Source organism: Beta vulgaris, chromosome 2 (assembly GCF_026745355.1).
Source record: "Beta vulgaris subsp. vulgaris cultivar EL10 chromosome 2, EL10.2, whole genome shotgun sequence".
Classification (NCBI taxonomy): Eukaryota; Viridiplantae; Streptophyta; class Magnoliopsida; order Caryophyllales; family Amaranthaceae; genus Beta; species Beta vulgaris.
Genome location: NC_079203.1, coordinates 1,417,086 through 1,444,943, shown reverse-complemented (window position 1 = coordinate 1,444,943; position 27,858 = coordinate 1,417,086). Strand labels below are relative to the sequence as shown.

Here is a 27,858-nt window from a genome sequence, read left to right as displayed (position 1 = left end):
GACCATTTTTCTAAGAAGTTGCATCAACAAATAGTTAGTATTAGTAATTAGAAGTGCCAATTGCCGTCCCCAAAGGTTGAAACCTTTGTTTAATCTTAAAGAACAAAAGAAAAGGAAAAGTCTAAGAAGTACATGAACAATGAAGAAATATTTAACAAAATTAGATCAGCTTTCTGTTAAGTCACCAATCTCATCAGCTTTCTGTTCTCCAAGATAAATATTAGTTGACACCTTCATTTCCTTCAAGTGCTGCATCTTGGGAACCTTTCTCACTATTTACGGCTTCCTTACGCACGCTTGACACAACTATGACACCGCCACCAATTTTCTGAAGCGAATTCCTGTGCTTACTACTTTTCCTATGATTAGCCATTGCTGCTTCATCATAAGTTCCTTCATTGCACATCTTGCAGTGAAAAAGCTTCACAAGTTCCCTTCTTATCTCTTGGTTTTGGTAACCACTTTTCTCCAACTCTTCTGTTCCCATGCATACCTTAGAGTTACTTTCTTGCTTCCTCCCCTCGGATCCTATCTTCACTATGTTCAACGTGTTGACTATTTCTTGCTCGTTTACTTGGCTTTTGCCTTGTTCTATACTTGTATTTCTAGTTTCTTGCTCGCTCTTGAGACCTTCTACTCCCTCCAGGTTCTTTACACTCTCAATCTTCACATCTTCTGAGATATTGTCTATTGAATCAGAATCCATGCTACCAGCCTCTTGGAGTAGTGATCCTTCCTTAGCCCTGTGTTTTTTTCCTTTAATATGATCATTCAGATTTTTCTCTGACGAAGCTGATACTTGGCATAACGAACAGTACCATTTCTTTGCATCTTCACTTCTACCCTTTGCTGTTTCAGCATGATTGTCACTCAATCCTTGATTGACTCCAAGTTTAGCCTCCATTGCTTTGTGCTTCTTTCCTTGGAGATGACTTCTTAAAAGTGTCTCAGAAGTAACAGATAGCTGACACAAAGAGCACTCCCATTTCTTAGTAACTTGGATTTTGTCGTGCTCCACTGGCTGCAATTGCTTCTTCTCTTGCTCCACAGGCTGCACTTCGCTTCCATCTTCTTTCATTGGCTGCACTTGGCTTTTCTCTTCCTCCGTAGCCGGCACTTGGTCGTTGTCTTCCTCCATCAGCTGCATTTGGTCTTTCACTTGCTCCACAGGCTGCATTGAATTATCAGCTGAACAACTATCTGTGCTAATACTGCATGCAGTTTCGCCAGACTTAGACATTGCTTCCTTTGCTTTATGTTTTTTCCCATGGAGATGAAGATTCAAACCTCCAGCTGATGTAGCTGAAACTTCACACAAGGAACAATACCATTTCTTCTTCTGCAAGTCCTTGTTTGCAACAGAAGCCGTCTCCTCATCACATGCTACTTCTGATGTTTCAGCTTTCCTTTTCATGCCAATGATGCCCGAACTTGGCATAGCCTGCAAAACATTGGAAAGAACACAATTTTCTACTCAAAAAACATATTGATATTGCCTTAGCCAAGGAAACCTACAGGAACATGGGGCAATAAGGAGGGATTCAAGATCTAATTGCAATCAATCAGCTAGTATATTAATGGGAAACCAACTGAAAGCAAAAACAAGATTTTATTTAATCGTTATTCATCCATTCGCCATACTAGAATAACATGAATTGCTCCAAACATGAGGAAGGCTCAAAGATAGATTAAACATAACATCAAACAACAATACCTACAAACAAAAACTGACATATTATACAGAAGTGCAGACTGATTAATCAAGTACCCAAGTATTAATTTGGCAAGCCTCCGGAATGAATTACTGTCTAATAATGATGATGTAAGACGACACACGACAGTAGCACGCAGCCGATCCCATCATTTGGGATCAAGACTTGGGCTTTCGCCTCGTTGTTGTATTGTTAAGATGACAGTAGCTCTAGAAAACAAGCGATGTAGTATCTTAAAAGCATATGTTCATAACTACATGTTACCTGCAACAATAATAATAGTAACACCTCAAAAACCAATAAATAGTGATGGTGTTTGCAGAAAATTCCTGCATCCCACAGGAAGAAATAGCATTTACATGTAATTCAATAAGCTGTCAAGATTCTCATATTAAGAAGGAAGAACTAATAAGCCACTATATAACATGCATAATCAAAATTTGTGAATTATCACAACAATCCCATCCAAAAACTAATAAGTCAGAGCTACATGTATATCATGTATTAAGCAAAAGAACAACTAAGAATACAACCAATCAACACCAAAATATTCAATGCCTCAAACAATCAGTGAAGAACAATTTCAAGCTTCAACCTGATCAAAATTAGGCTTATGAAAAAAAACACCTCACCTGATCCAATACTTCATCCCTACATAATTCAGCCATAGATTTTCCTGCAACAACCAAATTCGGGTCCCGTTCGAATGGCCATTTACCCAAACCTACAATCTTCTGCTTCTCTCCATCTCCACACACATTATTCTTAAGTGGGTGTGACTTAATTTGCAAGGAATCATCAGCCCCTCCTTCAATAGGATGAGTATGATTGATTAATTTCATTTTCTCCCCAATTTCATCATCTGAACTTCCTACATTCAGCAGATTTTTATGAAAATAAGACCCACCCAAAAACCCATAATTCATTAACATATTAGAAGTATCAGCAGTTGAAACCCTATTATAAAAATTCCTCATACCCATTATTTGTTTCTCCATCATAAGCTCCATTCTAACTTCTGCCTCCAATTCTTGTCTTCTTTGAAGAATCTCAGAAGCAATTATTTCTTCCCTAATCTTCTTTTTTTCCATCTCTATTTCTAATTTTACTGCTTCCATTAATGAATTTTTACCATTAATATCTCCATCTTTCATCACGAATTCCCCTACAAAAACAGAAAAAGATAAAAACTTTGCACACTTAACAAATTAAATTATCAAGATTGTATATTTTTTTCTGGGGTTTATAAAAAAGATTTCTTTTTTCTGGAGAAAAAACTAACCTTGCATTGGTAAATTATGATCAGCAAAAAATGTGGCATTTTCTTGAGAAATATTGTTTTCCATAAATAAGAGAAAATTGGGTGTTTTTGGGTTTTGAAGTTTTGATGAATTGATGAAGAATTGAAGAGGGGAGTAACAGAGGAAGTTAAGAAGGTAGGAGAGAGAAAATAGTTTGCTGAGTGTCACTAATGGTGGAAAGAAGTTAAGAAGGAAAGAGTTAATATAAACTTTTATGCTGACTATTTTTTTCAAACTATTTTTTGTGAGGAATGGAATAATATACTCCTAATATCACTAACCAAAAAAAATCGAATATCAATCTGAATCCCTTTTTCTTCGCACAAAAAACTATGAATACTTTTTATTTGGTTGTCTTTTCATTTGTGATTCCCCATGCAAATGTTGTGGGTCCAAAGTCTCATTCAAAGTAAAATAGTGTATTCTTTAATTTTTATAGCTAGAGCTGGTAAAAGGATCGTGTTGGGTCAAATTCGTGTCGAATTTATCGGTAATTGGGTTGAACATCCCATTTTAATTTGGGTCAATAACAATTGATTCTAACCTGTTTATTGATTCTCTTATCAAGTGCACATATATATATAAATTAAACAAATGTACATCACATATTTCTTAATCTACGTCTTATATACTAATATTTTGCCTAAATGAACCAAATCGAACAACCAAATAATCAATCTTATATATTTATGAAAAATATTCAAATTATTTCAAGTCTAACTAATAATATTTACAGTAGAATTGTAGTTAAACGAGTTGTCATGTCGAATTCATGTTAAAAATGTTCAACAGTAACCTAACCCGTTTAATAAATGGGTCGTGTCAGGTCAAACCGCTTACTTAAACAAGTCGAAAACCTTGACCCAGTAGCCGTTAATTTCGTGTCGGGTTCGATTCTCGTTAACGGGTCCTACCAATTTTTACCACCTCTATTTATAGCTCAAGAGGAAATCACTAGGTATTGTTTGGTTGAGACATGACTATATTTATAAGACTATTAATTGTTGATGGTGAGTTGGATTCCAGTACACGTTAAATTTTAATAATAATAGGTAAACTAAAGTTCTATGTGTTTAATTGAATGCAGAAAGTAGTACTCTATATTCTAAGAAATTTGTTTTTCCCTTGAAGTTTTGATTTCCAGAAGTGACAAAAGTTGTTTGATTGTCTATAGAAGTAAAACTTCTCATTAGAATTCTACTTCCTCTATCCAATTATATATTGCTTATTTCTTTTTTTACATGATTTTCAAGATAAACTTTTGATCTTCAATTCCTTATTAAAATATAAAAAGTAAATATTATGAAATTACATATTAAGTGAATCTAACAAGATACGGCATGAGTATGATTATAAAATTTCACCCACAAAAAATGAAACAAACACTGATATGGTGGGATGGAAAAAGTATTTTCCTAGCCATCTAATCCCTAGGTTCTCTTAGGTAAATAATTCCTTCATTTTGTAAGAAATAAAACTTCCTAAGAAATGCAACTTTCTACATTATTGTCAAACAAACAACCTCTTCTTATTTTACTTCCTATAAAATTCCACTTTCTTGGAATTTTTATATCAACGAAAAAATACACAAGTAAACCTTAAGAAATTATTATAGAGTGACGAGTTATCATGTATTCTACATTTGACAAGTTTTTTTTTAAAAAAATAAAATTTAAAAGTAAGGAGAATTTCCTTGCAAAAAAAGGGGAAATTGAATATCCTTCTTGCAATAGATGGGAATCGAACTCCTGTCACAGGAGTGAGAGGAGGACCTTACAATCACTACGTCAATAAGTGATAAGTAATTAGGATCATTTAAATGTTCTTAATTTGGTGAAGTATATTGTTGAAAAGATCAACAACATGTCAATTACTTCTACTATATTGATAATTTACTTAGCAAAGACACACCACAACATACAGTATTTCCTTAATTTGTACCCAAAAGAAATGAAGAGACTTTTCAGAACAGAACAAACATAGTATAAAGATAGAAAAAAAAACCAAAATTTATAAGCCAACTGAAGTGCAGTTAAAAAGGACAAAAAAAAAAAAAGAGAAAGCAAAGAACTACCATAAAACAAAAAGACATGAAGCAGTAATCACTAATCAGCATCTTTAAGTGGTCTACAATGTTTTTCTAGTACTTGAAAGGAATTATTTCAACACAAAAATTCTGTACATCCTATTATAAAGCTCCAGTTTTTCGTTATATGCACGTTATAACAGAAATATTACCACTAGTTGAGTCATCATCTTCAGTTGGATGTTGGATCATTTACAAATAACCTGGTAAATCAACAAATTATTCCTTCATTAGCTTGATTAAGTCTGTTCTGGTTCTTGTTTGGAATCAGTAACTTCAGCAGCTGGTTCAGATGGTGATGGCTCTTGGTTGGTAGATGCAGGGACATTTGGTTGTATAGGTTTCTTGAACTGAACCAGAATCATTGTCATGTTATCGCAGCCTTCGCCGCCAGCAGTTGATGGGGCCAAACACCTGTCAAGCACTCTCTCGCACACCACTGAGAGTTTAGTTTCCTGCAATGTCGAGCAAACATTGTTAAAAACAATTGAAGAGTATGGACTTACAAGGAAGCATGGACATGGATAGTGAACTACTTCATTGTACATTCTATGACAGTTATTCGACATGTGTTCAAACATTTAGGAAAGATCATATAAGGAAGATAGGCTGGCTGAGATGTGTATATCATGATGGATGCACACGAACAACTTCAGATACTCAATTCGAAATAAAGATTTTGGAAGAAATCGAGTGAGGCCAAAGATGATTTGGATATAGGGCGTACCATTTCAAGAAATGAGGTAGCCAAGAGTATATCTCTATTATATCAGGGAAGAGGGGAGAACTTGGTGTCCACCCTAATTTAAAAATATACCCTCAAATAAAAAACAATCAAACTCATATAGTAACCTTGGCATTCAATGCAATAAAACATCTCACCCTTTCCCTCCCTCTTCTTCTCCCAGTCGCCCGCTTCCACCCACAAACCCACTAGCTATATTTCTTAAACACATTACTAAAAGTACATGTAAAGGTATTAAGAATGTGACTGCTATATTTTTGTCCACAAATACAAATTTAAAAACTACTCAATAATTGCACACTTACCGTGCTTAATTGTTCATGAACAAACTCAACAAGCTGCTGGCTTGACATGCAGTCCCTTTAAACAACCAACAGAGAGATCAGTCCTTGTGTTACATTATAATAGAAGTTGCAAGCAAATGCAAAATAGTGATAACAGTATCTTTAAGTCAAGAATAGATAGACATATGTACCGAGTGCAACTGCTAAATTTATTATTGGTTAAATAACCTTCAATTTATCAAGAACAAAACATTTTTTATTTTCATCCAAAAAAAACAGGTCTAGAATGGTGAATCATAAATAAAAGGGAATACTCATTTAAGGTTTACCCTCTTAATATGCCAACTGGCACTGGACTAGGATTTGAAAGAATTGAAGCGATATGCTAAAAACTGATATTAGGGGGAGGGTCATTAAGATAGTATCTTCATAAGTTAGCTTGGGAAATAAGCTAGGTAGTGCGTTAAGGAAAATACTCTACATATAGGGATAATTACAGAGAGAAAGGCATCTTGAAAATTCATAAGTTTAGAGAGGGAATTGTTACTTGGGAGAGCTCCAATCTCTCGAATGTTGGCTAGGTTGTAATCAGTGTTAATCATCAATACAATCATCTTAGTATTTTTTCTCCTAATTTCTTCATTAATCCTTCTTCCTAATTCCTCTAATTCTACTGTTATACCAAGAAATTAGCTAAGAATCATCTTGGTTCTTAGCACAATAGGTCATGAGTTCCACAATTATTCATTCAACTCCAAGATAAATACCCGAAAAAGAAAGGGAGCATGAACTAGTTACTACAATATGTATTTGTAGGAAAAATTTGCTAACTGTTTAGCAGACAAGCACAGAAAAGAAAAAAACCAGCATAACAGCAGCTCAATAAGTTACCCAGGAAGCAAAGGCTTGATAGTGCTTACCATATGCCATCACAGGCTAGCACCAGAAAATCATCATCATCACAAAGTTCAACCTACTCAATACAAAGGAAAAAAAAATTTAAAAATTAAAAAAGGGATTGTCAGAGCTGGTAGGGTTGGAACTATAGAAAGAGGATAAGGCAGGACACAGCAAGAATGACTATAAACCTTCTAAAAGAAATGAAGGATTTACTGAGAAACTAAACGGACAAAAAAGTAGCAACTACAATCGACAGAATACATATGCTACAGTACGAATGTACGATACCAACCGTGTTTACGTCTGGATTTGCTGTTACAATTTGCTTTTCGGCAGGAAGAAATTTATTTTGCTTGAATTCCATATCACCTATCGAAGACAAACAACCTTAATTAACATATAATATTCACTAAAAACAATTCATATCACCTCTACAGGTTTTAGCATGCCGAGCTGGATAGTAAGCTATTTGGGATCTACCAACTCTAAGTTCAATTTTAGCTTAGCTTGCTTCAGCTATGACCAGAGCTCGAGTTTGTTAAGTAGCTAGATAATCGAGCTCTCAATAATCAATACCAAAGACACACAAGCTGCTCACTAGCCACTATACCAACTCTGTGGGTTGAATCTGTTGACATGGCTGATCACTTGTCATTGACTTGTTGATTAATGATTCTAAATTTGTTCCAGTAAGGAACTTGAAAAAACAGAGACCTGAAGAGTCTGTTGTTTAATTTGAATTGGACCAAGGAATTGTTGCTTAATGAGTAATTCTTGTACTCTGATTATTCCAAGAAACTTACTTTACGTCATTGTTTTTCTAGAATTATCACTATCCAACGAATCAAGTTTTCAACTTCTACAGAAAGGGTATTCCTCCCCCCCCCCCCTCCAAAAAAAAAAAAAAAAAAAGCGAAACATGCAAGTCAAGCTGAAGCTTGAGTTCATGAAAACCAACCAGGTCAAAAGAGTTTCAATTCAACTTGTGAACACTGCTAGCAATAGAAAGCATTAGAATCTTATTCCCATAAGAATTTGAAAAAAATAATGAGCAAAGAAAAGAACAGAAGCAGGAGTTTCAAGTACCTATAGCTCTTGCTAGGTTCAGACTGCCATTTACTCGTCCTGCATGGATGAATCCGCCAGCTCTTATTATTCGTTCTTTCTCAGCATCCAGTTCAGGTTTGTGATCTCTAGACAGATTATAAGCCTGTGAATGGTATAGGATGGCTAAATTCAAGAAATCAAGAAACTTATTACGAAAAGCAATAAACTAAGAGGATATCAGTATCATATATCCATTTCTTTTAGGCTACCAAAAGCATGAACTGCTTTCAAAAGTACCTGCCCCTTTCTGGAGATTACACAGCGAGAATCACCAGCATTTGCAACAAGAAGTTGGTTGCCTCTAATAAGTGCAACACATGCAGTGCATCCAGAAGTAGGACCCGAGAAATCAGAATGAGGCCCCTGGTTGACATATAATCAAGTCAACACCAGAGCAACAACATAGTAGCATATCAGTCTGTAAGACATTCGATCAAACAATATCTTGCAATGATATTAACAAATATCTAGTGTCCTATGATCCCAGATTTCAATGCTTAGACTTGGATTTGCGCACATCTAGCATGTTTCCATTACAGTACTATCATATATACATTTGCTCCTAGATTTAAAGCTTCCTTACATTGCCAAACTTGGAACTTTGTTCTGGGGAGAGGGAGAGGGGGGGGGGGGGAGACGAGACATAAAGCTTCTGAAGACCTTGAATGTCAGTGAAGGACCACGAGATTGTATAATAAAGCAAAAGAATATGAAATAAATGAGCACAAGATCTTATAACAATCAGAAAGAGTGTGACAGAACAAATTCATTACTTAATCCTCTTGAATCAGCATTACACCGTATAACAAGGAAGCAAAAGGAAAAAGCCATAACCGAAATGAATACGGCTCCATGGTGAAATTGATATGCCAGAATCAATTAACATCATGAATGAAAAGCTATGGACCAAATTAGTTTGTTTGAAACCTACAAAAAGGAAAAAGCAAACAAGATGAAATAGGGGTGTCTTCAACTCCAAGGCTATACATATCACAGAATCATAATCAAAAGTCGTGAGAATCAGCAAAAATCCAAACACCAGATGATCATAGTATAATTGATATTCACAAAATCGACAATGCTCTTCTTGAAATGTAATGAAGTGGCACAAAATGGGATAGGCTAAGGGGATATAATATTAATGAAAGAATTGGAATAGAGAAAATCAAATATACATGCTAAAAGAAGATAACGTTTTACTGATATTATAACTACTTGTCTAGTTATCTAATACAAGTACCCACTTCCTCAAAGGCCCAATCACCATCACGCTCATTGCCATCACCACCCCTTGGAGACCATATTAGCCCCTCTATCATTCCAGTAAACTTGTTTATTTTATCACCCAAAACAGCTAGCTCCCTCCACCCTCTTTGTCCACGCATCATGTCATCCATTCTGCAACAGTTAAACAATGTTGATCAGTACCGGAAGAAAGAGTAAGAACAGATGACTTGGCCAGCAAAAAGAGATTCCAGATATGAGCCATAAATATTAAGATGTGTCGTAAAAGGGGCCAAAAACTCGCATTCCAATAATTTCCAGATGCAAGAACATGAAAAGGGACATTATTTATCATGAAAAGGTATTACTCAATTCAGTCAAAGATTGCCAATCCAGCAACCTTATCAACACCAGTGTTGGTGAATGGAGAAGAAAAACCGAGAAAAGGTTACTGGAACCACTATCAAAAGGTGCTTCAGTTGACTACACAAGCTTGGTGAAGGCTTTCTTCCTCTTGATCTAGTGCTCAAAAATTGAAACTCTGAGTGAAAGGAGGCTAGTTCTGTGTTCAAACTAAAAGTCTGAACTGCCAATATTGAAGCCCTTGGCCAATCACGATCAAACATCCACAGGAATAAATCTTTTTTTTCTAGATTTCTTTAGAATTAAATGATTAAGAATCTAATTGATCATAAATGCAGGACATAGCATAAATGATGTAAAAATAACATAACTGCAAGATCATTCAGGGCCACCTGATCCTGGAAGCCCAAGATCCAGCAAGAAACCAAAGACAAAGACATTTGGTGGAAATCCTAGAATCCCACGGTAACCATACAATTACCTAAAGAAAGATTTTTGCAGAGCCATTGATAAATCTCCAGCAGAATATGCCTCACTCTTCAGAACTTGTTGATGAAGGTACTTTGCACAGAACTTGGCAACTACTTTACCTATAGAAACAAAAGGTTAGCCTGAGTAGTGAGATCAACAAGTAACTATACAGTCACAAAGCAAGATCAACCTAGAGACTTGATAGTTCATACAATTATGTTTTAAAGCTCAAAAAGACATCAATAAACTCATTGTATGCATCTCCTATATCTACATCCTGAAATAAAAAGGCAATATTATCTGTCAAATTTATAGGAATGAAACCTTCCAACATGACACACATGAGCCAGAAGGATATCATTAATATTTCTACTAGTGAACCTGCAGCCACAAAGAGCTGAAAAGTAGGACAAGAATGCAGAAAAGAAATGAACGCTTAGATCACAGAGGAGAAACTACCAACTGAAAGTTTGAAACATTTATATCTAGAGACCATCAAGTACAGCAACTAGCGAAGTAGATTGATAACACACTGGTGTTGCAAAGGTCAAGTCCTAGAAAACAGAGTAGGAGGTATTAAACATTTACATTGATAACTTATACGTGTGGTCATAAGAATTGAGGAAGTTTATACGTGTGGTCATAAGAATTGAGGAAGTTGATCAGCTCACAACAATGATCACTTTAACCATGTATTGTAGACTTGTAGAGAATTACAATAGGCCTATCCTCTCCTCTTCTGGTAATCGGAACTGGGAAGACCTAGTGTATGATTAACATGTCAGAACCTTATAATGCTTCAAAACATTCTTTACAAAGAACAATATCATGTACAGAAAGGACAAACAAAGAAACAAACGATATCCAAGCCTTTATCCCAAAGGATGGGATTGATTGTATAAACACTATATCTCAGTGATCGTCCACCATTATCCTCCTCCTCCATTCAATCCTATCTAGTGCTATATGCCTATGCAATCCCATTTCGTTCATATCCTTTTCAACTCACTCCATCTAAGGCATCTTTGACCTCCCTCAACTTCTTCTTAATTCAACATAACCTCAAGTCTCCACTATTCTTATGAGTGCAGCTTCTAGTCAACATCATGCACGCTCATAATGTAGTTGGTTTTCCCTTATCCTTGGAAAAAGATGAAAATCAGGAAGCATAACTACATAGTCATACCATGCATGCAACAACTAACAGGTTGATCTGCATTGAATAAAATACACATTGATCACACAGTCCAGAAGCATGGTATATATTAATGGATCTTCCATAAAAGATTCATGAGATATAATCATACGAGCAAGGTTAATAAAAAAAAAATGGACCTCGAAGTAACAAAATAAACACTACCAGAACTCCCACCCAAAAAGGGAGAATTGAAAAGATCAAACTGGCCATCATTTTCTCTAGCTGTCAATAAATCAGCATTGTCTTGTGCAGTTATGCCACCCACATACTAAGAAGAAAAGTTTGTTTCTCTCAAAAGATATAGAATAACCTTTCATAGCTTACCTCCATGACCGTCATAAACACCAAAGAATGAAGTTGAATCATCCAGATCAGGAAAGGCAGCATGCTAGAAAAACAAATGATTAGCTTAGTCAAAAAACAGCACAAAAAAAAAACAAGGGTGCTCAATGCGCTAAGAAAAAAGTGAGAGGCAATTCTAGTTTTTATTTGATTCAATATAGTGTTTTCCATCACAGGAGAAGTCAGATCCTCACATATTACATACTTTCTTGTCCACTCAACATGATATTTATATAAATGCTATAAATTTATAACTTAAGAGCAACAAAAGTTCAAAAAATTGCAGAATAGAATATTGCACAGTCAATTACTACAGACACATATCTATTAGGTCAGTCACTAAGTCATACATAACTTCTTTCAAATAACAGAGATAATTATGCACCAAGATCAACTACTCATCACAAAATGACTCCAACAGGCTACTCACAGCATCTTCCATAGTCGTTCGCCAACCTTGCATTGAAGATAATCCAAATTTAACCCTGCTGTTCTCATCATCCTCTGAGAATTTCTCAGTCTTAGGCGTGCTAAGATAGACGCCCATTTTTTAGCTGAAATCAAATCAAACAATAATAAGCTCTCAAACCTCAATTACATCAAATCTCCAGAACCACTTACACAAGTAACTAACTTTCACTATTATAAATCACATGCATTAAATCATAGAAATATAGAGATAAGTAGCAGTACCCAGATTCAAATAATACTGTTCAAATCCAAATCATGCAGGTATCAACATCAAAAGACCATATACTTGATAAATGCTCGACTATCAACATCAAAAAACACAATTATGCACTTAATTAATACAATTCCACTATCAAGCAACAATTTTATGCTCTTAATTAACACAATTCCACTACATCAAGCAACAATAAGAAGACCCACTACCAAAAACTACAATCTTTAACAAAAAGAAGCAACAATATTAACCGACAAACTACACAGAAATTAATCAAACTGTAGAAAACCCAGATCAAAGAACACAATCATGCACTAAATTAGAGCATATTCCAGATGGGTATCTGTTAAAATTTGCAGTAGTCAACAAATCAAGAAAAATGAAAAAGACCCAGTTGATTAAAACTATAATTTACATCAAAAGAAGAGTTTAGACATTAAAAGATTAATTAAAGAATGAAAGAGAAATTACTGAAAGTGGAAATTGTAAAATGAGATAAGGGTTTAGTATTACTAACTTGACTACTTAATTTGTCGTACAAAAATGTTGATCAAGTCCACGCACAGCTGAAGAAGAAGGAGAGAGAAAGAGAGAAAAAAAGGGGACAAAGAGAGAAGAATTATTGGATTAGTACCATTTTATATCTTCTGCTTGTCTATTATTATTATGCTTTAAAAAAGCAGAGTAAATTTGACAAGGAAAAAATGGAAGTATTAAGAAAGTTTAGATAAAGGTTAGAACTTAGAAGTATGGTTATCTCTTTTTGAGAAATGTGAACTTCATAAATTTGGCAGATGAGACGATGGCTGAAACTGAGGAGTTTGGATCCTGAGTTTCAGTGAAACTCTACACGGTAGAGTTGTATCTGAATCATACATCTTAAAATCAAGGGTTCATATTGGTGGAAGGGGAAGATTTAGGGGTGGATTTTGATGAGATAAAATAGGGGATTTTGAAAAGAGAATATATGAGATATTGATTTTTTATTCAATGGTTGATATTACTCAAACTCTACCATATAGAGTTATTTTACAACTCTAGAGGATCCAAACACGAAACTGAGGGGTGTTTGGTTGAAGATATTAGACTATGAGGTATGGGTTTAGAATGACTAAAACCTATATCTAGTGTTTGTTTGTAAAATTTTACATTTATAAATTCATACATCAAACCCATAAGGTATGGGGTTTAGAAACCCAAAGGGGAGGTGGGTATGACTCGTATCAAACCTTCAGGTATAAAAATAAAAGGAAAAAATTCATTCCAAGATAAATCCAAACACATAGAATCAAGTATCAAATTTCAACCCAATACCACCCCGGTTTTATTCCTTATTCCAAACCTATACCACTTCGTGAACCAAAAGTCCCTAGAGAGTTATTTGCAAATTCCGATATTTTGATGGGTATATAAGGCCATGAATCGTTTCACTAAAATGTAGGAATGCACAGTATTGTGTATGAACGCCTTATCATTTTAAAAACTAGTATTTTTTGCCAGGCGATGTTTCGGGAAGTTACAATTATCAAATATATTATTAATCGTAAGTTTCATAATTGATTTTATTAGCTTTTTTGTAATTTTCTTTCTAGTGCTAAATTGTAAAATGGACGTTATGGCGTGATAAATTGTTTTTTAAAAAAACTTTCAAAGGAATTGGGATAAAAATAACAATGTCAATGGAATTGAAAGTGGGGGTAAGAGAATGTTATTACTTTAATAAAAGTATTAGAGATCAAAAGGCTTTGTTTATGTCTTATTAGTTACATATAATTATAAGAATTTATTATGTTTTGCTTTGAAACATGAAACATTGAAATTTTAATGGATTGGTGGTTAAACTCTGACATGTTTTTTCAAAGGTCATATGTTCTATTCTTAGTAGCTACACATCGTTAATATTTTTTAATGAGATCATAAATATATATTAAAAGCTTGAGTATAGTGTCATGTGGAAGTATTGTTTAATCTACAACAAGTATTTTTATTATTTAGATTGGAGGAAAAAATAGGTAAAAAAAAATGTTGGTTTTATTATTCTCATGTAAAATATAATGTAAGTAGTTGATTTTTTTTATTTGGTGACAACAAATTCGCAATACCAACGATAGATGGTGCCGTTTAGTTGATTTTTTTTTTTTTTTGATCAGGAGAGAAAGCTAGGAGGTGTCTACAACAAGAGACACCCCCTAAAATATCCCGAAGGATGGTTACAAGATACAACATACAAACAGCAAGGTAAACGAGAAGAAGAAAAAGGAGCACAAAGGAACACTTGTGGAAGCTCCGCCGCGGCTAACACCTTCACCCCAGGTCCAATCGAGTGAAACCCGTCACGGGGGGCGAGACAAACACCATAAAAACCGAGATAGCTCCAAACCTTCTCAAAGTGACCACCATACCTTGAATCGTCGCCAACCACAGAGACGAAAGAAACATCGGTGACGTGAACACTAACGAACCACCATGGACGAATGGAACCCACACCGCGAACAACCATTCCCAAATTGATTGCTGATTTTAGAATTGACTAAAGCTAATCAAGAGGCTAGAAAACTAAAAGTCCGACTGAGGACAAGAAAAATTGGGCTAGTAGACAAAGCTAAGCTATAACAAAGACTAGATCTAGGAGAAAGAGAAGAAAAGAGGAGGCTAAGGTTTCAAATTCTAAAGAAATTGATTTGGGGGTTAGGTTTTCTTTTGGTGGGAGCTAAGGTGTTTTTCTCTAGAGAGAAGGCAACGCCTCTCTCTCTGCCGTTTAGTTGATTTGTAAGTTTAGAAACACTCCTTTTGATATATAATCCTTAATTTTGCTAGTTTATTTCTGTAATTGATTTGTTTTGCTTCGTTTCTTCATCGTATGTGATTTTTTACTCTTTTCTAGGTAAACCAAAATTTGAAATCCTTAAATTCAAGATGTGATTCCTGAATTTCTCTTTTTGGCAGACAACTAACAGTTATTCGAACAGGTACAACTACCCCAACAGCTAACAACTACTACAACAACTACTTTTGCCGAACAGACCCTTAATCTGATTAATTGTTTGTATTTGGGAATTCTTCTTTGGATTACATTGCGATTGATGAACATTTTTTTCATAATTGCAGGCATAAACCGCTATTGCCATGAGCGGTTAATGTAGTAATATCATCATGAGATGAACCGCTACTGGAAATAGCGGATTTGTTTGAGGAAAAAAACTACTCCATCAATCCTATAATATAGTGCTTGTTTCTTTTTTACACGGTCTCTAAGACGTAACTTTGACCTTTAATATCTTCAATTCCGTATTAATGAAAAATATAAAAAGTTATATTATGAAACTACACATTGATACGAATTTAACAAGATCCCACATTAATATGTTTTTTTATATATACAAATGAGAATATTCGGTCAAAGATTTTAAAGTTTGACCCACCAAAAATGAAATAAGCACTATATTATGAGACGGAGGGAGTATATAAAAACATTCTCCCATCTATACTGATGTGATTGTAGATGGTACCAATAGAATTAATTTTCGTTGTGGAGTAGAGTAGGCAATAATTTCTATCTTAGCATTACTAAGTGAAAAGATTCTGAGTTATAATAACACAAAGTTATAATAACACAAAACATTTTATGCACATATTCCATCATATAAAACTTTTTTCTTTGAAAATTGGCAATATGAAATTACAAATACTCCCTACGTATTTTTTTTATATCTTTCATACTTTCATTGTACGCGTTTGCTAATGCACTTCTTTGCTCTTAAATATCTTTCACTACCTGACATATTAGTAAAAATTATAACGATTGAATATTAATAAAGTACTCATTAATACAAAATAAAAAGACCCCACATGACTATATTTCTTCTTATATATTATGAAGAATTTAAAAAATACTCTCTAATTATAAATAGTATAAAAATTCCAAGTAAAAAATATATAAAAGAAAATATAGCAGAGTAAGTGAATAACATAGAGCATTCCATGCAAATTAAAAAAGTAAAAATAAAGGGTAATTCTTGTGTACATAAACATTATAATCTCCAACTAAAAAAATAACATTGTAAGCTTAATTAGTACTTAGTTTAGTTGGTCAACTTTTCATTTATACAGTATATTTTATAACTGTAGCAAATTCCCAAGTAAAGATCTCTATTATATAGGGGAAGAGAGGGGGACACCAAAAATTATAAACCCCATTATACCCTCAACTAATAAAGTACAAATGCACTCCTCTCTTGCCGTTATACCTCACTTAACAAAAACATCTATACCACCTCTAATTTATTGATCTTAAAAATGAAGAAAACACAATGAATTTTGTGAAAAAAAATACATAGATATTATTACATAATCGAGTTTTATATTTGTTTTCGCACGCATCGCTTGATTACTTGTAAAAGCGACTCTGTTATCTCACTCAAACCAGATTTTCATTCCTTCAAGATTGCGTGAAATGGAATCTAAAGTGCAAGAATATGAACTCCTAGAAAAGAAAAGATTACTCTATTTGCTATAAACTCCCCATTACTTACTCTTGCAACCTTTATTCTTGATGAATCACGGACGAACTCAGCAATGTGCCTAAAATCCTCTATCCTGGCTCTAATGGCATTGATTTAACGAGCTGCATTACTGTGTTCAGCAAGTTGGCACGACGCAAGAGAGCAACCATGCAACCATAGTGTTACGAGTTTACTGGCATATCAAAGTCATTCATTGCGGCAAATATTGAGCACCCTTGTGTCACCAAGGGTGAATGGCTACATACCCCAAGTATTGCAATGAAGATTATGGCATCAGACATTCAGACCTCGTGTTCCATTGCATCAAAGAGTTTCAGTGCTTCTAGGCCATGACCATTGATAGCTTGCAAGTCCTGAGATAGTCGCATTCCAAGTTCCAACAAAAAATATCTTTTGAGACTTGTAGAAGACCTCCAAAACAAGAGTAATGGTCCAATATTTAGCGTAACAACTTCTAAAGACTCGAAATGATGCTCCAAGGCATAGATGTGTATTGTCATCCCATCTTCAAGGAAACTTAGATGAGCACAGGCAGCTAAAACACCAGCTATTCTTGAATGATCAGGTTCAAAATTTGAGCCATCATTTCATTTAGTCCAATTTGCATCATTGTATAGTTTATAAAGTATATATCCACTTACCATAGTGTTCCATGTAACGATATTTGCTTGGTGCTACCTCGACTACTCTTCATGCTTCATCCATATGCCTAGCAAGCTTACTTGCCAGTATCTTTGTTAGGCATGGTTTCAAAGAGCTTTGCTGCTTGCTCCATTTTGCTATGAAAGGGATGGCACCGAGTTCTACGCAACAAAATCTTTCACGGGCATATTTTTCAAATATTTTTCAAACTATATGCACGCTGAATATCCTTGAAACTTGCAAACATATTCAAGAGAAGCGTCAACACAAACAGATGATCAGCAGGTGAACATAGCTCACCAGCATTTGTTTCTTGATTGCTTTGTTTCTTGATTGCTTTGTTCCAACTTTGAACACCTGAAAATTGTGATCAACAGGTGTTACAGGGCAGAAAAACCCATCCAGAGAGGCAGAAACAAGAATGTAACCAGAATATATGATCCTACAAGGCAGCAGTCAGCAAGGTACCAAGACAATCTGTGAAGTCATTGTAAAGAGGAGCCACACATTCAGACTAATAAATGGAAGCAAACAGATAGATAGAAGAAAACGACAACCTTTTATCTTCTAAGATACAACAGAAAGAGAGAAATATACAGAACCTATCTATCTTATCTTTAGGTGGGATAAAAAGAAAAAAGTTATTCCTGATGTTCTCGACAAGAAAATCATGACGAAAATGAACATTTCATCCTCAGCTGTCAGCACATCCCAGCAACAAGAATGTGCAGAAACTGAGCTCCTAGAAATGACAATTTACAAAATTTGCTTACAACTTGATCGATAAGAAATCTAATGGCAGAAGCAGAATTGTCAGATTTCGAGGAGAAACAGCAAAGCGTATTGTAAACATGTAAAGTTTCAGATTTAGCATTTACTTTGTACGTACATAATATTTCCTTATATGTAGATTATTGTTTTGGTAGAACCATCAAGCTTTATACAAAAGTTTCATAAAAAAAATCTGACCTATCATGAAGTATATAATTCATATATTAATGTAAAACAATGTGAAAGCCTAAAAATGACAAACAAACATGCACCCAATTCAGCTCCTCTCAACAGCTATCAAAGATGTTCTTCATCTTAAAGGTGTAGTGAACATTACATTACTGGCTGCGCTCGCTGGACTACAAGGGAGAGCTGCAGCTGCTGCACCAAAAATGGCCAGAAAATGCTCTTGTACATAATACATTCGTGGCAAAAGAATAAACAAATGAGGGGACAACTATCTCTAAACTTTCACGACTTCCCTTTGTAGTTGGGGGCGGGGGTCGGTCTCCAAGTTGTGACTGTATGCAGGCCATACAAGGGCATCCTAAACTCAAAAATGCCCATCTCAACACCTGCACGTTATTGACTGTCCATTTTTGCAGCAGAAGCACATACTTAATGCCCAGCTGTGAGATGGACAACGGTGTTATTTTGTTTCAGGATTCAAGTATCTACTTATAATGAGCTTGTTCAAGTTTGAAAAAAAATACCAAGCACATATAATATTTATCAACACTCATAGAGAACTTGTTCGTAGGCCGTAAGTGTGATTTATGTGTCCATTTACAGACCCACAAATTACTCTTTATCAAGCTGTAATAGGAGCACAAAAACACTACCATCAGAATGGACAAAGGTTAGGATACTCAACATAACTATCTTGAAACTAGAGGAAGCCATTAACCTAAAATTTTTGACAGTTAAAAAGCCATTAATCTAATTCTTCTTGAAAGTGAGGAAACATTAATACAATTTGAACACTCACAGAGCATCATGTCAATCCATCATCAAAGAATTCATTAGTTTTCCTCTTGCTGATGGTTAGTGCATGGGTGCTATTTGCAAGTAGAATACATTATAAGTCCCAAAAGCAAGCATCATATAATCATTTGTGTTTTGCAGGAAGAATACATTATAAGTCCCAAAAGCAAGCATCATATAATCATTTGTGTTTCTGCGCTGAAGGACCCTAACAATCCATTAAGACATTCACATTCTGGCTCATTTTAAAAGTCATCTACGTGCATTCTCTTGCATTTCCTTCACTTTCTCTCAGACTCTTACGCAAGAGGATTATGCACCACCCTTCGCGTGCTTTAACTCAATTGCACATCAAACAAAAAACACTACCTATTTCATTGCATCAAACATTCCATAGCAATTTCTACTGATCCTTTTTCCATCAAAGTATGTAAGTCCTATATGAGCATCATGTTATACTCCATAAGAAGCCCATAGAAACCAGCATTTCTGTATGAGCATCTTTAAAGCTAGTGCACAAAATTGTGCCCCCACAGTACCATGGACCAAAAATCTACACAGCTCTAATGGCTCTTTGGTAAGCGGCCATAAATGGTGGAAATGATAACGAAAGGAATCCCAATGTCAAAATCCATGTCAATTGTATTTCATCCCATAACATCTATTTTCTTCCCAAAAAATCATCGCCGTCCATTACCACCTGGGAAAGTGGTATTAAGTGGCAAAGGAAATATATAAGATTCACATGTTTGGCCATCTGGGGATGAAGTTTCAATACCATAGATATTGAAATAGACATTTTCTCACAAAATTTCAATTATATTCATTACCACTAGCACCATTTATTACCGTCAATCAAAGCGAAAAGTAAGTCTAATATACTCTTCTAATAAAAAATGTCATCCAACTCAAAATTAGCAGTTGGACAAAATATATGCAATAGTATTACCCATCACAATATCACGACAATTACATTTCAAATTTTCAATCACATCAACCATAAGAGCTCCATATCTTACACAATGAGCAAGTCTGTGTATGTTGGTTATTATCAAGGATTGCCACACTAATGCAATACCTATTACCACCCAACAACTTGAATGTTCGTCCATATTTACAGCAAGTGCACATTATTTAAGTGACCCACCAAGAATTAGGACAAAAATAACCAATTATTGCAATACACATTCAAATCCAACTTACTTTCCACTGAGTAGAACTTGTACACATTGCAAAAGTTCCAACAATTTTTTTTAAAAAACCCACATAAAATCTGTCATTTCTAAACATGATCTCATACACAAGAACACATAATAAAATCTATAGAAAACTCGAAAGTAAATAAGAAATTAAGAATGAAGGGAAATACCAAATGCATGTCCAAAACTTAACCAAAGATTGAAAGTCACCAATTGACTCTAAGAACCCAGTTATGAATGCTGTAAATTTTTTAGCTTCTATCAATGGTGAAAACCCATTAAAAACAGTACTCCAACAATGTACCCAGATGAATAAACACTGTAATAAAAACTGTAACTTTTGAAAGAAATTGGGGAAGAAGGTAAAACAACAAAGTGTAAGAAGATAACTGAAAATGGGGATGAATGAAACAATAAACTTCTGGGTTGTTCCAGGAGTATAATGGCGAGGAAGGCCAAGATCTCAATTTACCTTATACAGAGGAAGGCAGAGTTTTGCTACTGATATTTTTTTTTTCAAAAAAATGGCTACTGATGTTTCAAAATTGCTCAATGGTTAGGGTTTTGCCCATCTATTTCTAATCGAGATAAAATTAGGAAAAAAAATGTTTAATGCTTACAAATTACAATTGGTTGGGTAACAAAGGTAGTAGATAATTACCAGAGATGTTTTGATCTAGTGACTAAGATTAATGTGCTGTGAATGATAGGTCATAGGTTCAACCGACAAGTTTAGAAACTAACTTGGTAGTTTTACCGAATAGATTGAACTAGTCAATAAAAAAATGTGAGAACTAAATAGATTAAACTAGTCACTAAATAGATTAAACTAGCCACTAAATAGATTAAACTAGTCATTATATTCAGAAAGAGTTTGAACATTAGTCATTTAACCATTGATCCAAATATGATCTTATAGCTTATAGTAAACAAAGTATAAACAGGGCAATCGTCAATTTTTACAACTTTAGTGTGTGATTTTTCTACAATATTGTTTAAGCAACAACTTAAAATATTACACGGAGCTAAAAACTAGTTTTATAGGTAAAAAAATGAAACTTCAATTGACATCTTTCATTTCATGATGTTGTATATGTATAAATCAAATTCCAATTATTCACATTCTAAATTTTAGGGCCTTTTATTTTGTATAAATTGATTTTTCATTTAGGGTAAATACAATAAGCTCATATCTTCATTACCATCTTCCTTAGCCTGTAATCGATACTCAAAAAGTGAGCCAAGATAATCCTTGGAAGGAGATTCCATTTATAAAAAGGGTAATCTTTGATTGGGATCACAGTGTAGCCGAAGCCTATAACATACTTTAATTCCTTAGTATAGTAGAGAACTATCGATTTTCCAGTTGGGAAGAGAAGAATAGGGTCTTTAATTTGAGATAGCCATAACAAAGGAAGGGTGTAATAATAGATTGTAGACATTCCACGTAAGCCTTAATAAAATCATAGATGCTTGTCTAGACACCAACTCAAAATATTTCTTGCTCAAAAACTAGTTTTATAAATAAAAGCAGAAACTTCAAATCCACATTCTTTATTTCATGACCTTTTACATGTATAGATTAAGGGAATGTTTTCTTTGGCATAAAACAGCTGAACTGAACTGAACTGAACTAAACTGAATTGAACTGAATTGAATTGAACTGAATTAAACTGAACTGGACTGAAATGAATAGTGATATGTGAGAGTAAAAGTATTGTCAAGAGCTGAACTGAATTGAACTGATCTGAACTGAACTAAACTGAGCTGAACTGAACTGAAAATAAGCTGGGGAGAACAAGCCCCTAAGAATTCAATCAAGATTCTTTATTTCACGCCTTTTTAGTTATATAAAACTAACTTTTAGACCCGGGTTATTCCCCAAGTGATTATAATTTTTATTTATTAATATTTTAACCTTAAATTATAACATCAAACGTTATTTGGTTCTAAATTTAAATTCACGGGATCAAATCTTTTCTAAGACATAGGGTGCCGTCAGCCCGTCACCATCAAGGATATATTATTTTTAATACAATATTATAATACGTGTTGAGATCCTCTGGGGTTTCAAAATAAATCTACATGGTAGAGTTCGTTAGATATCAGTCATTGATTAAGAAATTAAAGCTTGTATTTTCTTTCCCAAAACCCCCCTATTTTCCCCCGAATATCCTGCCCATATCTTTTCCTTTCCCACTAATCATGAACCCTTGATTTTATAATATATGGTCAGGATTCAACTTTACTTTCTAGAGGATCCGAATCCATACTATACTATCCTAAGACCCAATTAGTAGATCCTGGACCAAGGTGTAGAATGAGCATCCTACATCAGCTCCAAAACGCAAGACAATAAGAATGAAACGCACCATTCAACATGCAAAAAGTAATTGATTTGACAGCCAATGTACAATCCTATTACATCCAGTGTACATATCGAAAATTCAAAAAGTAACTAATTTGACAGTTACTGTTTACCATTTAATAACTGATTTGATGTCAACCACCATCATTTCCCCTATATACTGTTCACCACTTCTTTCTTTTCCACACTCAACCTCCTTGTACATTCTTTGCTTCGTGGTTGTTCATTAACAAAATCAAAATGTACAATGACAGCCCCCAGCTGAAAGTAACCCAATTTCTGAAACTGATGTCAAGTGAGTAATTTGCAATCTTTGTACACTGGGTGTGTTGATGTTTGTTCACTAATGAAATTCAATATGTACAATTACAGTCCCATACCGAAATATGTCAAGTGAGTAATTTCCAATCTTTGTACACTGGTGTGTTAATATTTGTTCACTAATGAAATTCAATATGTACAATTACAGTCCCATACCGAAATTCAATAAATCACAATGTACACTGATGCATTACTTTGATCACTGAAAATCCCCAAATGTACACTCGTACATTATTGTACACCAAACCATATGCGTTTGTACATTAAAAAAATTGTTTTAGCAAATAAATGAGAGAAAAAGAGAGTGAATGAGTGAGTGATGAAAGAGAAAGAGTTGGTCCACTTTCAAAAATACTGTCAAAAACCAACCACATGGACAAGGTGTAGGATACTTATCCTATACCTTTGCGCGTAAGACCATGCAAAGAGACAATTCATGTAATAAATGCATACAAATGTCATATAGAGAAAGAAAGCGTTGATTGATCATTCACCACAAGATAATTAGAATTCGATTCTTGATTTGTAAATGTTGAAGTAGGCATTCATCACCACGTGTCTTCCACAATTGCCACTACAAATCCCCCCTCTCATTAATTTCCTGAATTCGCACCTTATAATAAAAAACGATTCACTGCATATGCATTTTAATCTTTAACCCATAAAAAATCAATGGCTTTTTCTTCAATTTTCAGTTCTCCTTTACCCTCATTATCAATTTCAAATGCGAAAACTCGCCCTAATTTACTTCCTTCTATGGTTCTTCACTCAATTTCCAGAAAATTAGCACTTGGGTCTTTCAATTCATCATTTTTTCAAGATGGGTTTTCTCTAAAATCATCAAATATTGATGGGATTTCTGTGAAATCAAGGAATTTTTCTTCTGGGGTTTATGCTAGAGCAGCTACAGAGAAAACTATCCATGACTTTACAGTAAAGGTAATTGCTTCATTGCTTCTTTTTTTTCTGGCCAAAATTTGGATAAATTTGTTATCTTTAATGTTGTACAAGTAATTTCATGTTTGTAGCTTTTTGTTCTGTGATTTTTGATGGAGAAGTAGAACATTTTGTTACTAATCTAGCTGAAAATTAGGGTTAAAATAAGTAGAATTTATGCTGGATTTTGTTGGAACTAGCATTGGATTGTTCCTTCAGTGAAAATGAAGACTTTTTTTTCCTGTTGTTATTGTACAATGAGTATAATTTATGCTGCTTTTTCCTAGATGTGTAGAATTTATATGCTGGCTTTACTATGAAGGTGATGGACTGTTATCATCCTGTTAATTCTTTTGTAGGATGGGTTTTTTGTAAGCCAAATTAGGTGTGGCTGTAATATGTAATGGTCAATGGAGCTCAAAATTTGATATTGAATGACTTTTAAGGGTGCAATTTTGTTGATTTCTTTTAAATAACTGTAAATTAAGTAACCACAATCACTTGCTTGATATGGGGTTGAATTATTGAATGTGATTGATTGTATACGCAGTGTACGAGATTATGCATACACATTGTCTAAGGTTTGCTTAGGACTGAATCGAGTCTTTTGATCTACAATCTTGGAATTTACTATTGAGAGGAGGTTTTGCCGTTTTGGTAGGTTGGCCTCCTAGCATGTCGAGTAGGAAACAAAATTAAATTGTCGAACTTATCGTTATGTATACGATGTAGGATATTGATGGAAAAGATGTTGCTCTGAGCAAATTCAAGGGGAAGGCTCTCCTAATTGTCAATGTTGCTTCACAGTGGTACATTTTCACATCTCCCTTAGCATTTCATTCACACTCAAAGGACATGCTTTATCTTCTGTGCCATTTTATTATTTGATACCTAAGTACTCGTGTTTGTCCTGTATTAATAGTGAAAGTGACTGTCTTTTGGTTTTCAGTGGGTTGACATCATCAAACTATACGGAACTCTCACATTTGTACGAGAAGTACAAAACTCAGGGTAAGTTGGCATTGGGTACTATCTTCTGTTTTTGTATCTCTATCCTTTGGGGGGTTTCCTTGCTCTTGTTAGAGAAATATTTGTGCTATGTTAGTCGGGCTTGGATACTCACTTGGCTATTTATCGATTTTTCCATGATTTTAGCTGATAAGGTATGTGTTCGATCCAACATGGATATTTGAGGTAAAATGCAGAAGTCCTGAGTAACATAGGTACTATGCAATCACCTGAATATTGTTCTATAACAACCTCATGAATCTATTAGTGCAATTGATGTCATGTATACATGTACATAGTCATGGTAAAGCAAACGTATTCATTAGCCTCTCCAGTATTTTGGCTTCTTTCCTTAAACAAGCTGGTGTTGTATGTTTGAACTCTCGTCCTACTGAGTCACTGACTGCAGTTCTGAAAACAAATGCTCTTGATTGGTTTTAATTATCTGAACTATGCCTTCTGTAGTATTTTGCAGACTGCTAAGGTGATAGTAACTCATTTCATGTGCAGGCTTTGAAATTCTAGCATTCCCGTGCAATCAATTTGGAGGCCAAGAACCTGGATCAAACCCTGAGATTAAAAGTTTTGCATGTACAAGGTTCAAAGCTGAATTCCCCATTTTTGATAAGGTTTGTTTGTGAACTCTCCAGCTCAAAATGGCAAAGAGAACCATACCTCACCAGTAACTTACTGAACCCATAACTTCTACTGACTGCAACAGGTGGATGTGAACGGTTCAAACACAGCTCCAGTTTATCAGTTCCTTAAGTCGAGTGCTGGTGGGCTTTTTGGTGATTTGGTCAAGTGGAACTTCGAGAAGTTCCTGGTTGACAAAAATGGCAAGGTTGTAGAGAGATACGCACCTACAACATCCCCTTTGCAAATCGAGGTATGATCCTCAGCTCTCATTAAAGTTTCTGTCTAGTTGTGCATGAAGTACTAGGTTCTATGTTGCTTCAGTTAGTTCGAATACATTCCAATAAGTTTGAATAAACAGTTTAATAATTCCTGCAACATTCAAGTTAACTAAGCATGCCCTTAGTCTATCCCATGCTCGCCACTCATTTTGGTCATTTCCATCATCTATGTGCACTATGATATGTTAAAGACGTTTAATGAAATCATGTAACATTTTGAACTTACAGAAAGACATTCAGAAGTTGCTGGCAGCATAAAAGTTCATAGTACAGATCAAAAAGAGGAGATAAGCGCGGTATAGTTTCATCAGTGACGAATAATATTGTTTTCTTCATATTTTCCTTTGAAGAAATGACTTATGGATACTTGTAAACCTACCAAAGTGAAATGTAATCCCAATACTTAAACTGATTTACCTGGTCTGTGGATCAAGAACAGCTAGCACATATCAATGGCGCGAAATTTTTTCTTTGATGTTGTAAATGGGTTTCTTTATCTCCTTATGTACCTCTTGTTAAATTGATTTAAACATTACAGAAAGACAACTAAAATTACATTAATTGTGTCAAGTTCAAAGACCCTGTTACCGTTGTAAATATATAAGAAAAGAAGGGAAAACTGCTGAATATCTCATTAGTTTAAACTTGGGAATTACTCATCTGAGAGTATTATAATTTGCACACATGCAGCAAAACCAAGTAGGCATTAACAAATCAATAGTGTCGTTACTTTTTGTCGAGAGTTGTTAGCACGTGCAATGGCTGACAAAGAAAATTTTATTGCACTTTGCCATATGCTTATTTTGTTGTATCCTTTAAAACAATCATACATATTTTACAAACAAATTAGTATTTGGGGCTCGGGCATTGTCTCGGGTGTTATTGTTTTTTTTTTTTTGTCGCACTTGATATGTGTTTTTGTGTATTTCTCCACTCATGAGAAAATAAAAATAAAGAAATAAAGCTTCATCTTTAAAGTTGCAAGGAGAAGAGTGCACTCATTTACTCAACATTTAAAACGTACATGTAATATTATGTTGACATTTGAAGCAGGAATAAAAATTGGTTGAAATGGTAAGTGTATTTCATTTAATAGCAATATATAATAGGTTTGAATCTGGCTCCAAGCAATATTTATTTTTGTTAGTTGACGTGGCATGTTGCTGGGGAACTGCATATGTAGTACAATTCTATTGACTCCACGTGATGTATATATTTTGTCAAACACACCTTTTGATTCATTTCATATTAGGCGTTCATAAGAATGTCTATGTGCCACGTGGCACTCTCCTCTAAGCCTCTAATGCAAATGCTCTATTTTTATGTCAAACCTCTCAACTAAAAAAATTTATGTTGTGTGGTTAGGAGGTATCGAACACATGACCTTTGAAAGGAAAAGTGAAAGCTTAACCATTGATCCAACATAACATCATTGTTTAATATTTCAAAATAAAATATAATAAGATCTTGTAATTATACCTCATTAAAAGACTACACAAGTAGTTGAATACCTAACACATTAATGGTAATGATAGTAGACTATTGTAGATATAAACTCTTACTCCAATTTCTTGTATTCTTCAAATTATGACGTCAATTTTTTCCTTATAAGACAAAAATTTACGAAAAGAAACAATCCGGGGCATCGCCCGGGACACTCACTAGTTAATTAGTCAAAACGTGTCTATCATCAACTATCTTCTAGTACTTCAATCTTTTTGACTAGTATTTAGAGCTTGCGTTCTCATCCGCCTAAAAGAAAAAAGGTATA

At 34.5% G+C, this 27,858-nt stretch overlaps 3 protein-coding genes, 1 long non-coding RNA gene and 2 other non-coding genes across 8 annotated transcripts; 1 reads left to right on the top strand and 5 right to left on the bottom strand.

Annotated features, from left to right (window-relative positions):
• Nucleotides 1-23: 23 nt before the first annotated feature.
• Nucleotides 24-3,515, bottom strand: LOC104887777 (hypothetical protein). 3 transcript variants are annotated; one of them, XM_010672519.4, is made up of 4 exons: nucleotides 2,995-3,514; nucleotides 2,692-2,877; nucleotides 2,345-2,583; nucleotides 24-1,441 (listed from the first exon to the last, which is right to left on the bottom strand). In XM_010672519.4, exons 1-4 carry the CDS (start codon nucleotides 3,056-3,058, stop codon nucleotides 221-223), a joined length of 1,710 nt encoding a protein of 569 aa, XP_010670821.2. In that variant the 5' UTR covers nucleotides 3,059-3,514; the 3' UTR covers nucleotides 24-220. The 3 variants fall into 3 exon arrangements, with proteins under 3 accessions (XP_010670821.2, XP_048494043.1, XP_010670820.2); XM_048638086.1 differs by having other exon boundaries at nucleotides 2,345-2,574; XM_010672518.4 differs by having other exon boundaries at nucleotides 2,345-2,877; nucleotides 2,995-3,515.
• A 1,549-nt stretch (nucleotides 3,516-5,064) lies between these two features.
• Nucleotides 5,065-13,213, bottom strand: LOC104887778 (probable protein phosphatase 2C 60). The gene is made up of 11 exons (XM_010672520.4): nucleotides 12,936-13,213; nucleotides 12,164-12,287; nucleotides 11,716-11,779; nucleotides 10,204-10,312; nucleotides 9,380-9,533; nucleotides 8,373-8,498; nucleotides 8,115-8,238; nucleotides 7,321-7,397; nucleotides 7,049-7,101; nucleotides 6,150-6,204; nucleotides 5,065-5,554 (listed from the first exon to the last, which is right to left on the bottom strand). The coding sequence occupies exons 2-11, from the start codon at nucleotides 12,278-12,280 to the stop codon at nucleotides 5,339-5,341; spliced, it is 1,095 nt and encodes a 364-aa protein (XP_010670822.2). The 5' UTR covers nucleotides 12,281-12,287; nucleotides 12,936-13,213; the 3' UTR covers nucleotides 5,065-5,338.
• A 3,328-nt stretch (nucleotides 13,214-16,541) lies between these two features.
• LOC104887779 (uncharacterized) lies at nucleotides 16,542-21,146 on the bottom strand. The gene is made up of 2 exons (XR_007270886.2): nucleotides 20,708-21,146; nucleotides 16,542-20,038 (listed from the first exon to the last, which is right to left on the bottom strand). It is a non-coding gene; the product is annotated as an uncharacterized LOC104887779 (long non-coding RNA).
• LOC125495362 (small nucleolar RNA snoR103) lies at nucleotides 18,874-18,977 on the bottom strand. The gene has a single exon (XR_007272000.1). It is a non-coding gene; the product is annotated as a small nucleolar RNA snoR103 (small nucleolar RNA).
• Nucleotides 20,371-20,476, bottom strand: LOC125495363 (small nucleolar RNA snoR103). The gene has a single exon (XR_007272001.1). It is a non-coding gene; the product is annotated as a small nucleolar RNA snoR103 (small nucleolar RNA).
• Nucleotides 21,147-23,716: 2,570 nt separating the features above from the next.
• LOC104887780 (probable phospholipid hydroperoxide glutathione peroxidase) lies at nucleotides 23,717-26,591 on the top strand. Its single transcript, XM_010672522.4, has 6 exons — nucleotides 23,717-24,165; nucleotides 24,895-24,971; nucleotides 25,112-25,173; nucleotides 25,681-25,799; nucleotides 25,892-26,059; nucleotides 26,316-26,591. The coding sequence occupies exons 1-6, from the start codon at nucleotides 23,899-23,901 to the stop codon at nucleotides 26,343-26,345; spliced, it is 723 nt and encodes a 240-aa protein (XP_010670824.2). The 5' UTR covers nucleotides 23,717-23,898; the 3' UTR covers nucleotides 26,346-26,591.
• The last annotated feature ends 1,267 nt before the right edge of the window (nucleotides 26,592-27,858 follow it).

Bases quoted from the DNA above. Each gene is read 5' to 3' on its own strand.
- LOC104887780 (XM_010672522.4), top strand. From the start codon at position 23,899: ATGGCTTTTTCTTCAATTTTCAGTTCTCCTTTACCCTCATTATCAATT. The intron at 25,800-25,891 runs GTTTGTTTGTGA...TGACTGCAACAG, and splicing joins AATTCCCCATTTTTGATAAG to GTGGATGTGAACGGTTCAAA. The intron at 26,060-26,315 runs GTATGATCCTCA...TTGAACTTACAG, and splicing joins CATCCCCTTTGCAAATCGAG to AAAGACATTCAGAAGTTGCT.
- LOC104887777 (XM_010672518.4), bottom strand. From the start codon at position 3,058: ATGGAAAACAATATTTCTCAAGAAAATGCCACATTTTTTGCTGATCAT. The intron at 2,878-2,994 runs GTTAGTTTTTTC...CTGTTTTTGTAG, and splicing joins TCATAATTTACCAATGCAAG to GGGAATTCGTGATGAAAGAT. The intron at 1,442-2,344 runs GTGAGGTGTTTT...AATGTTTTGCAG, and splicing joins GGGATGAAGTATTGGATCAG to GCTATGCCAAGTTCGGGCAT.
- LOC104887778 (XM_010672520.4), bottom strand. From the start codon at position 12,280: ATGGGCGTCTATCTTAGCACGCCTAAGACTGAGAAATTCTCAGAGGAT. The intron at 11,780-12,163 runs GTGAGTAGCCTG...TTGTTTTTCTAG, and splicing joins GAACGACTATGGAAGATGCT to CATGCTGCCTTTCCTGATCT. The intron at 8,499-9,379 runs GTGGGTACTTGT...TATGTCAACCAG, and splicing joins GTGATTGGGCCTTTGAGGAA to GGGCCTCATTCTGATTTCTC.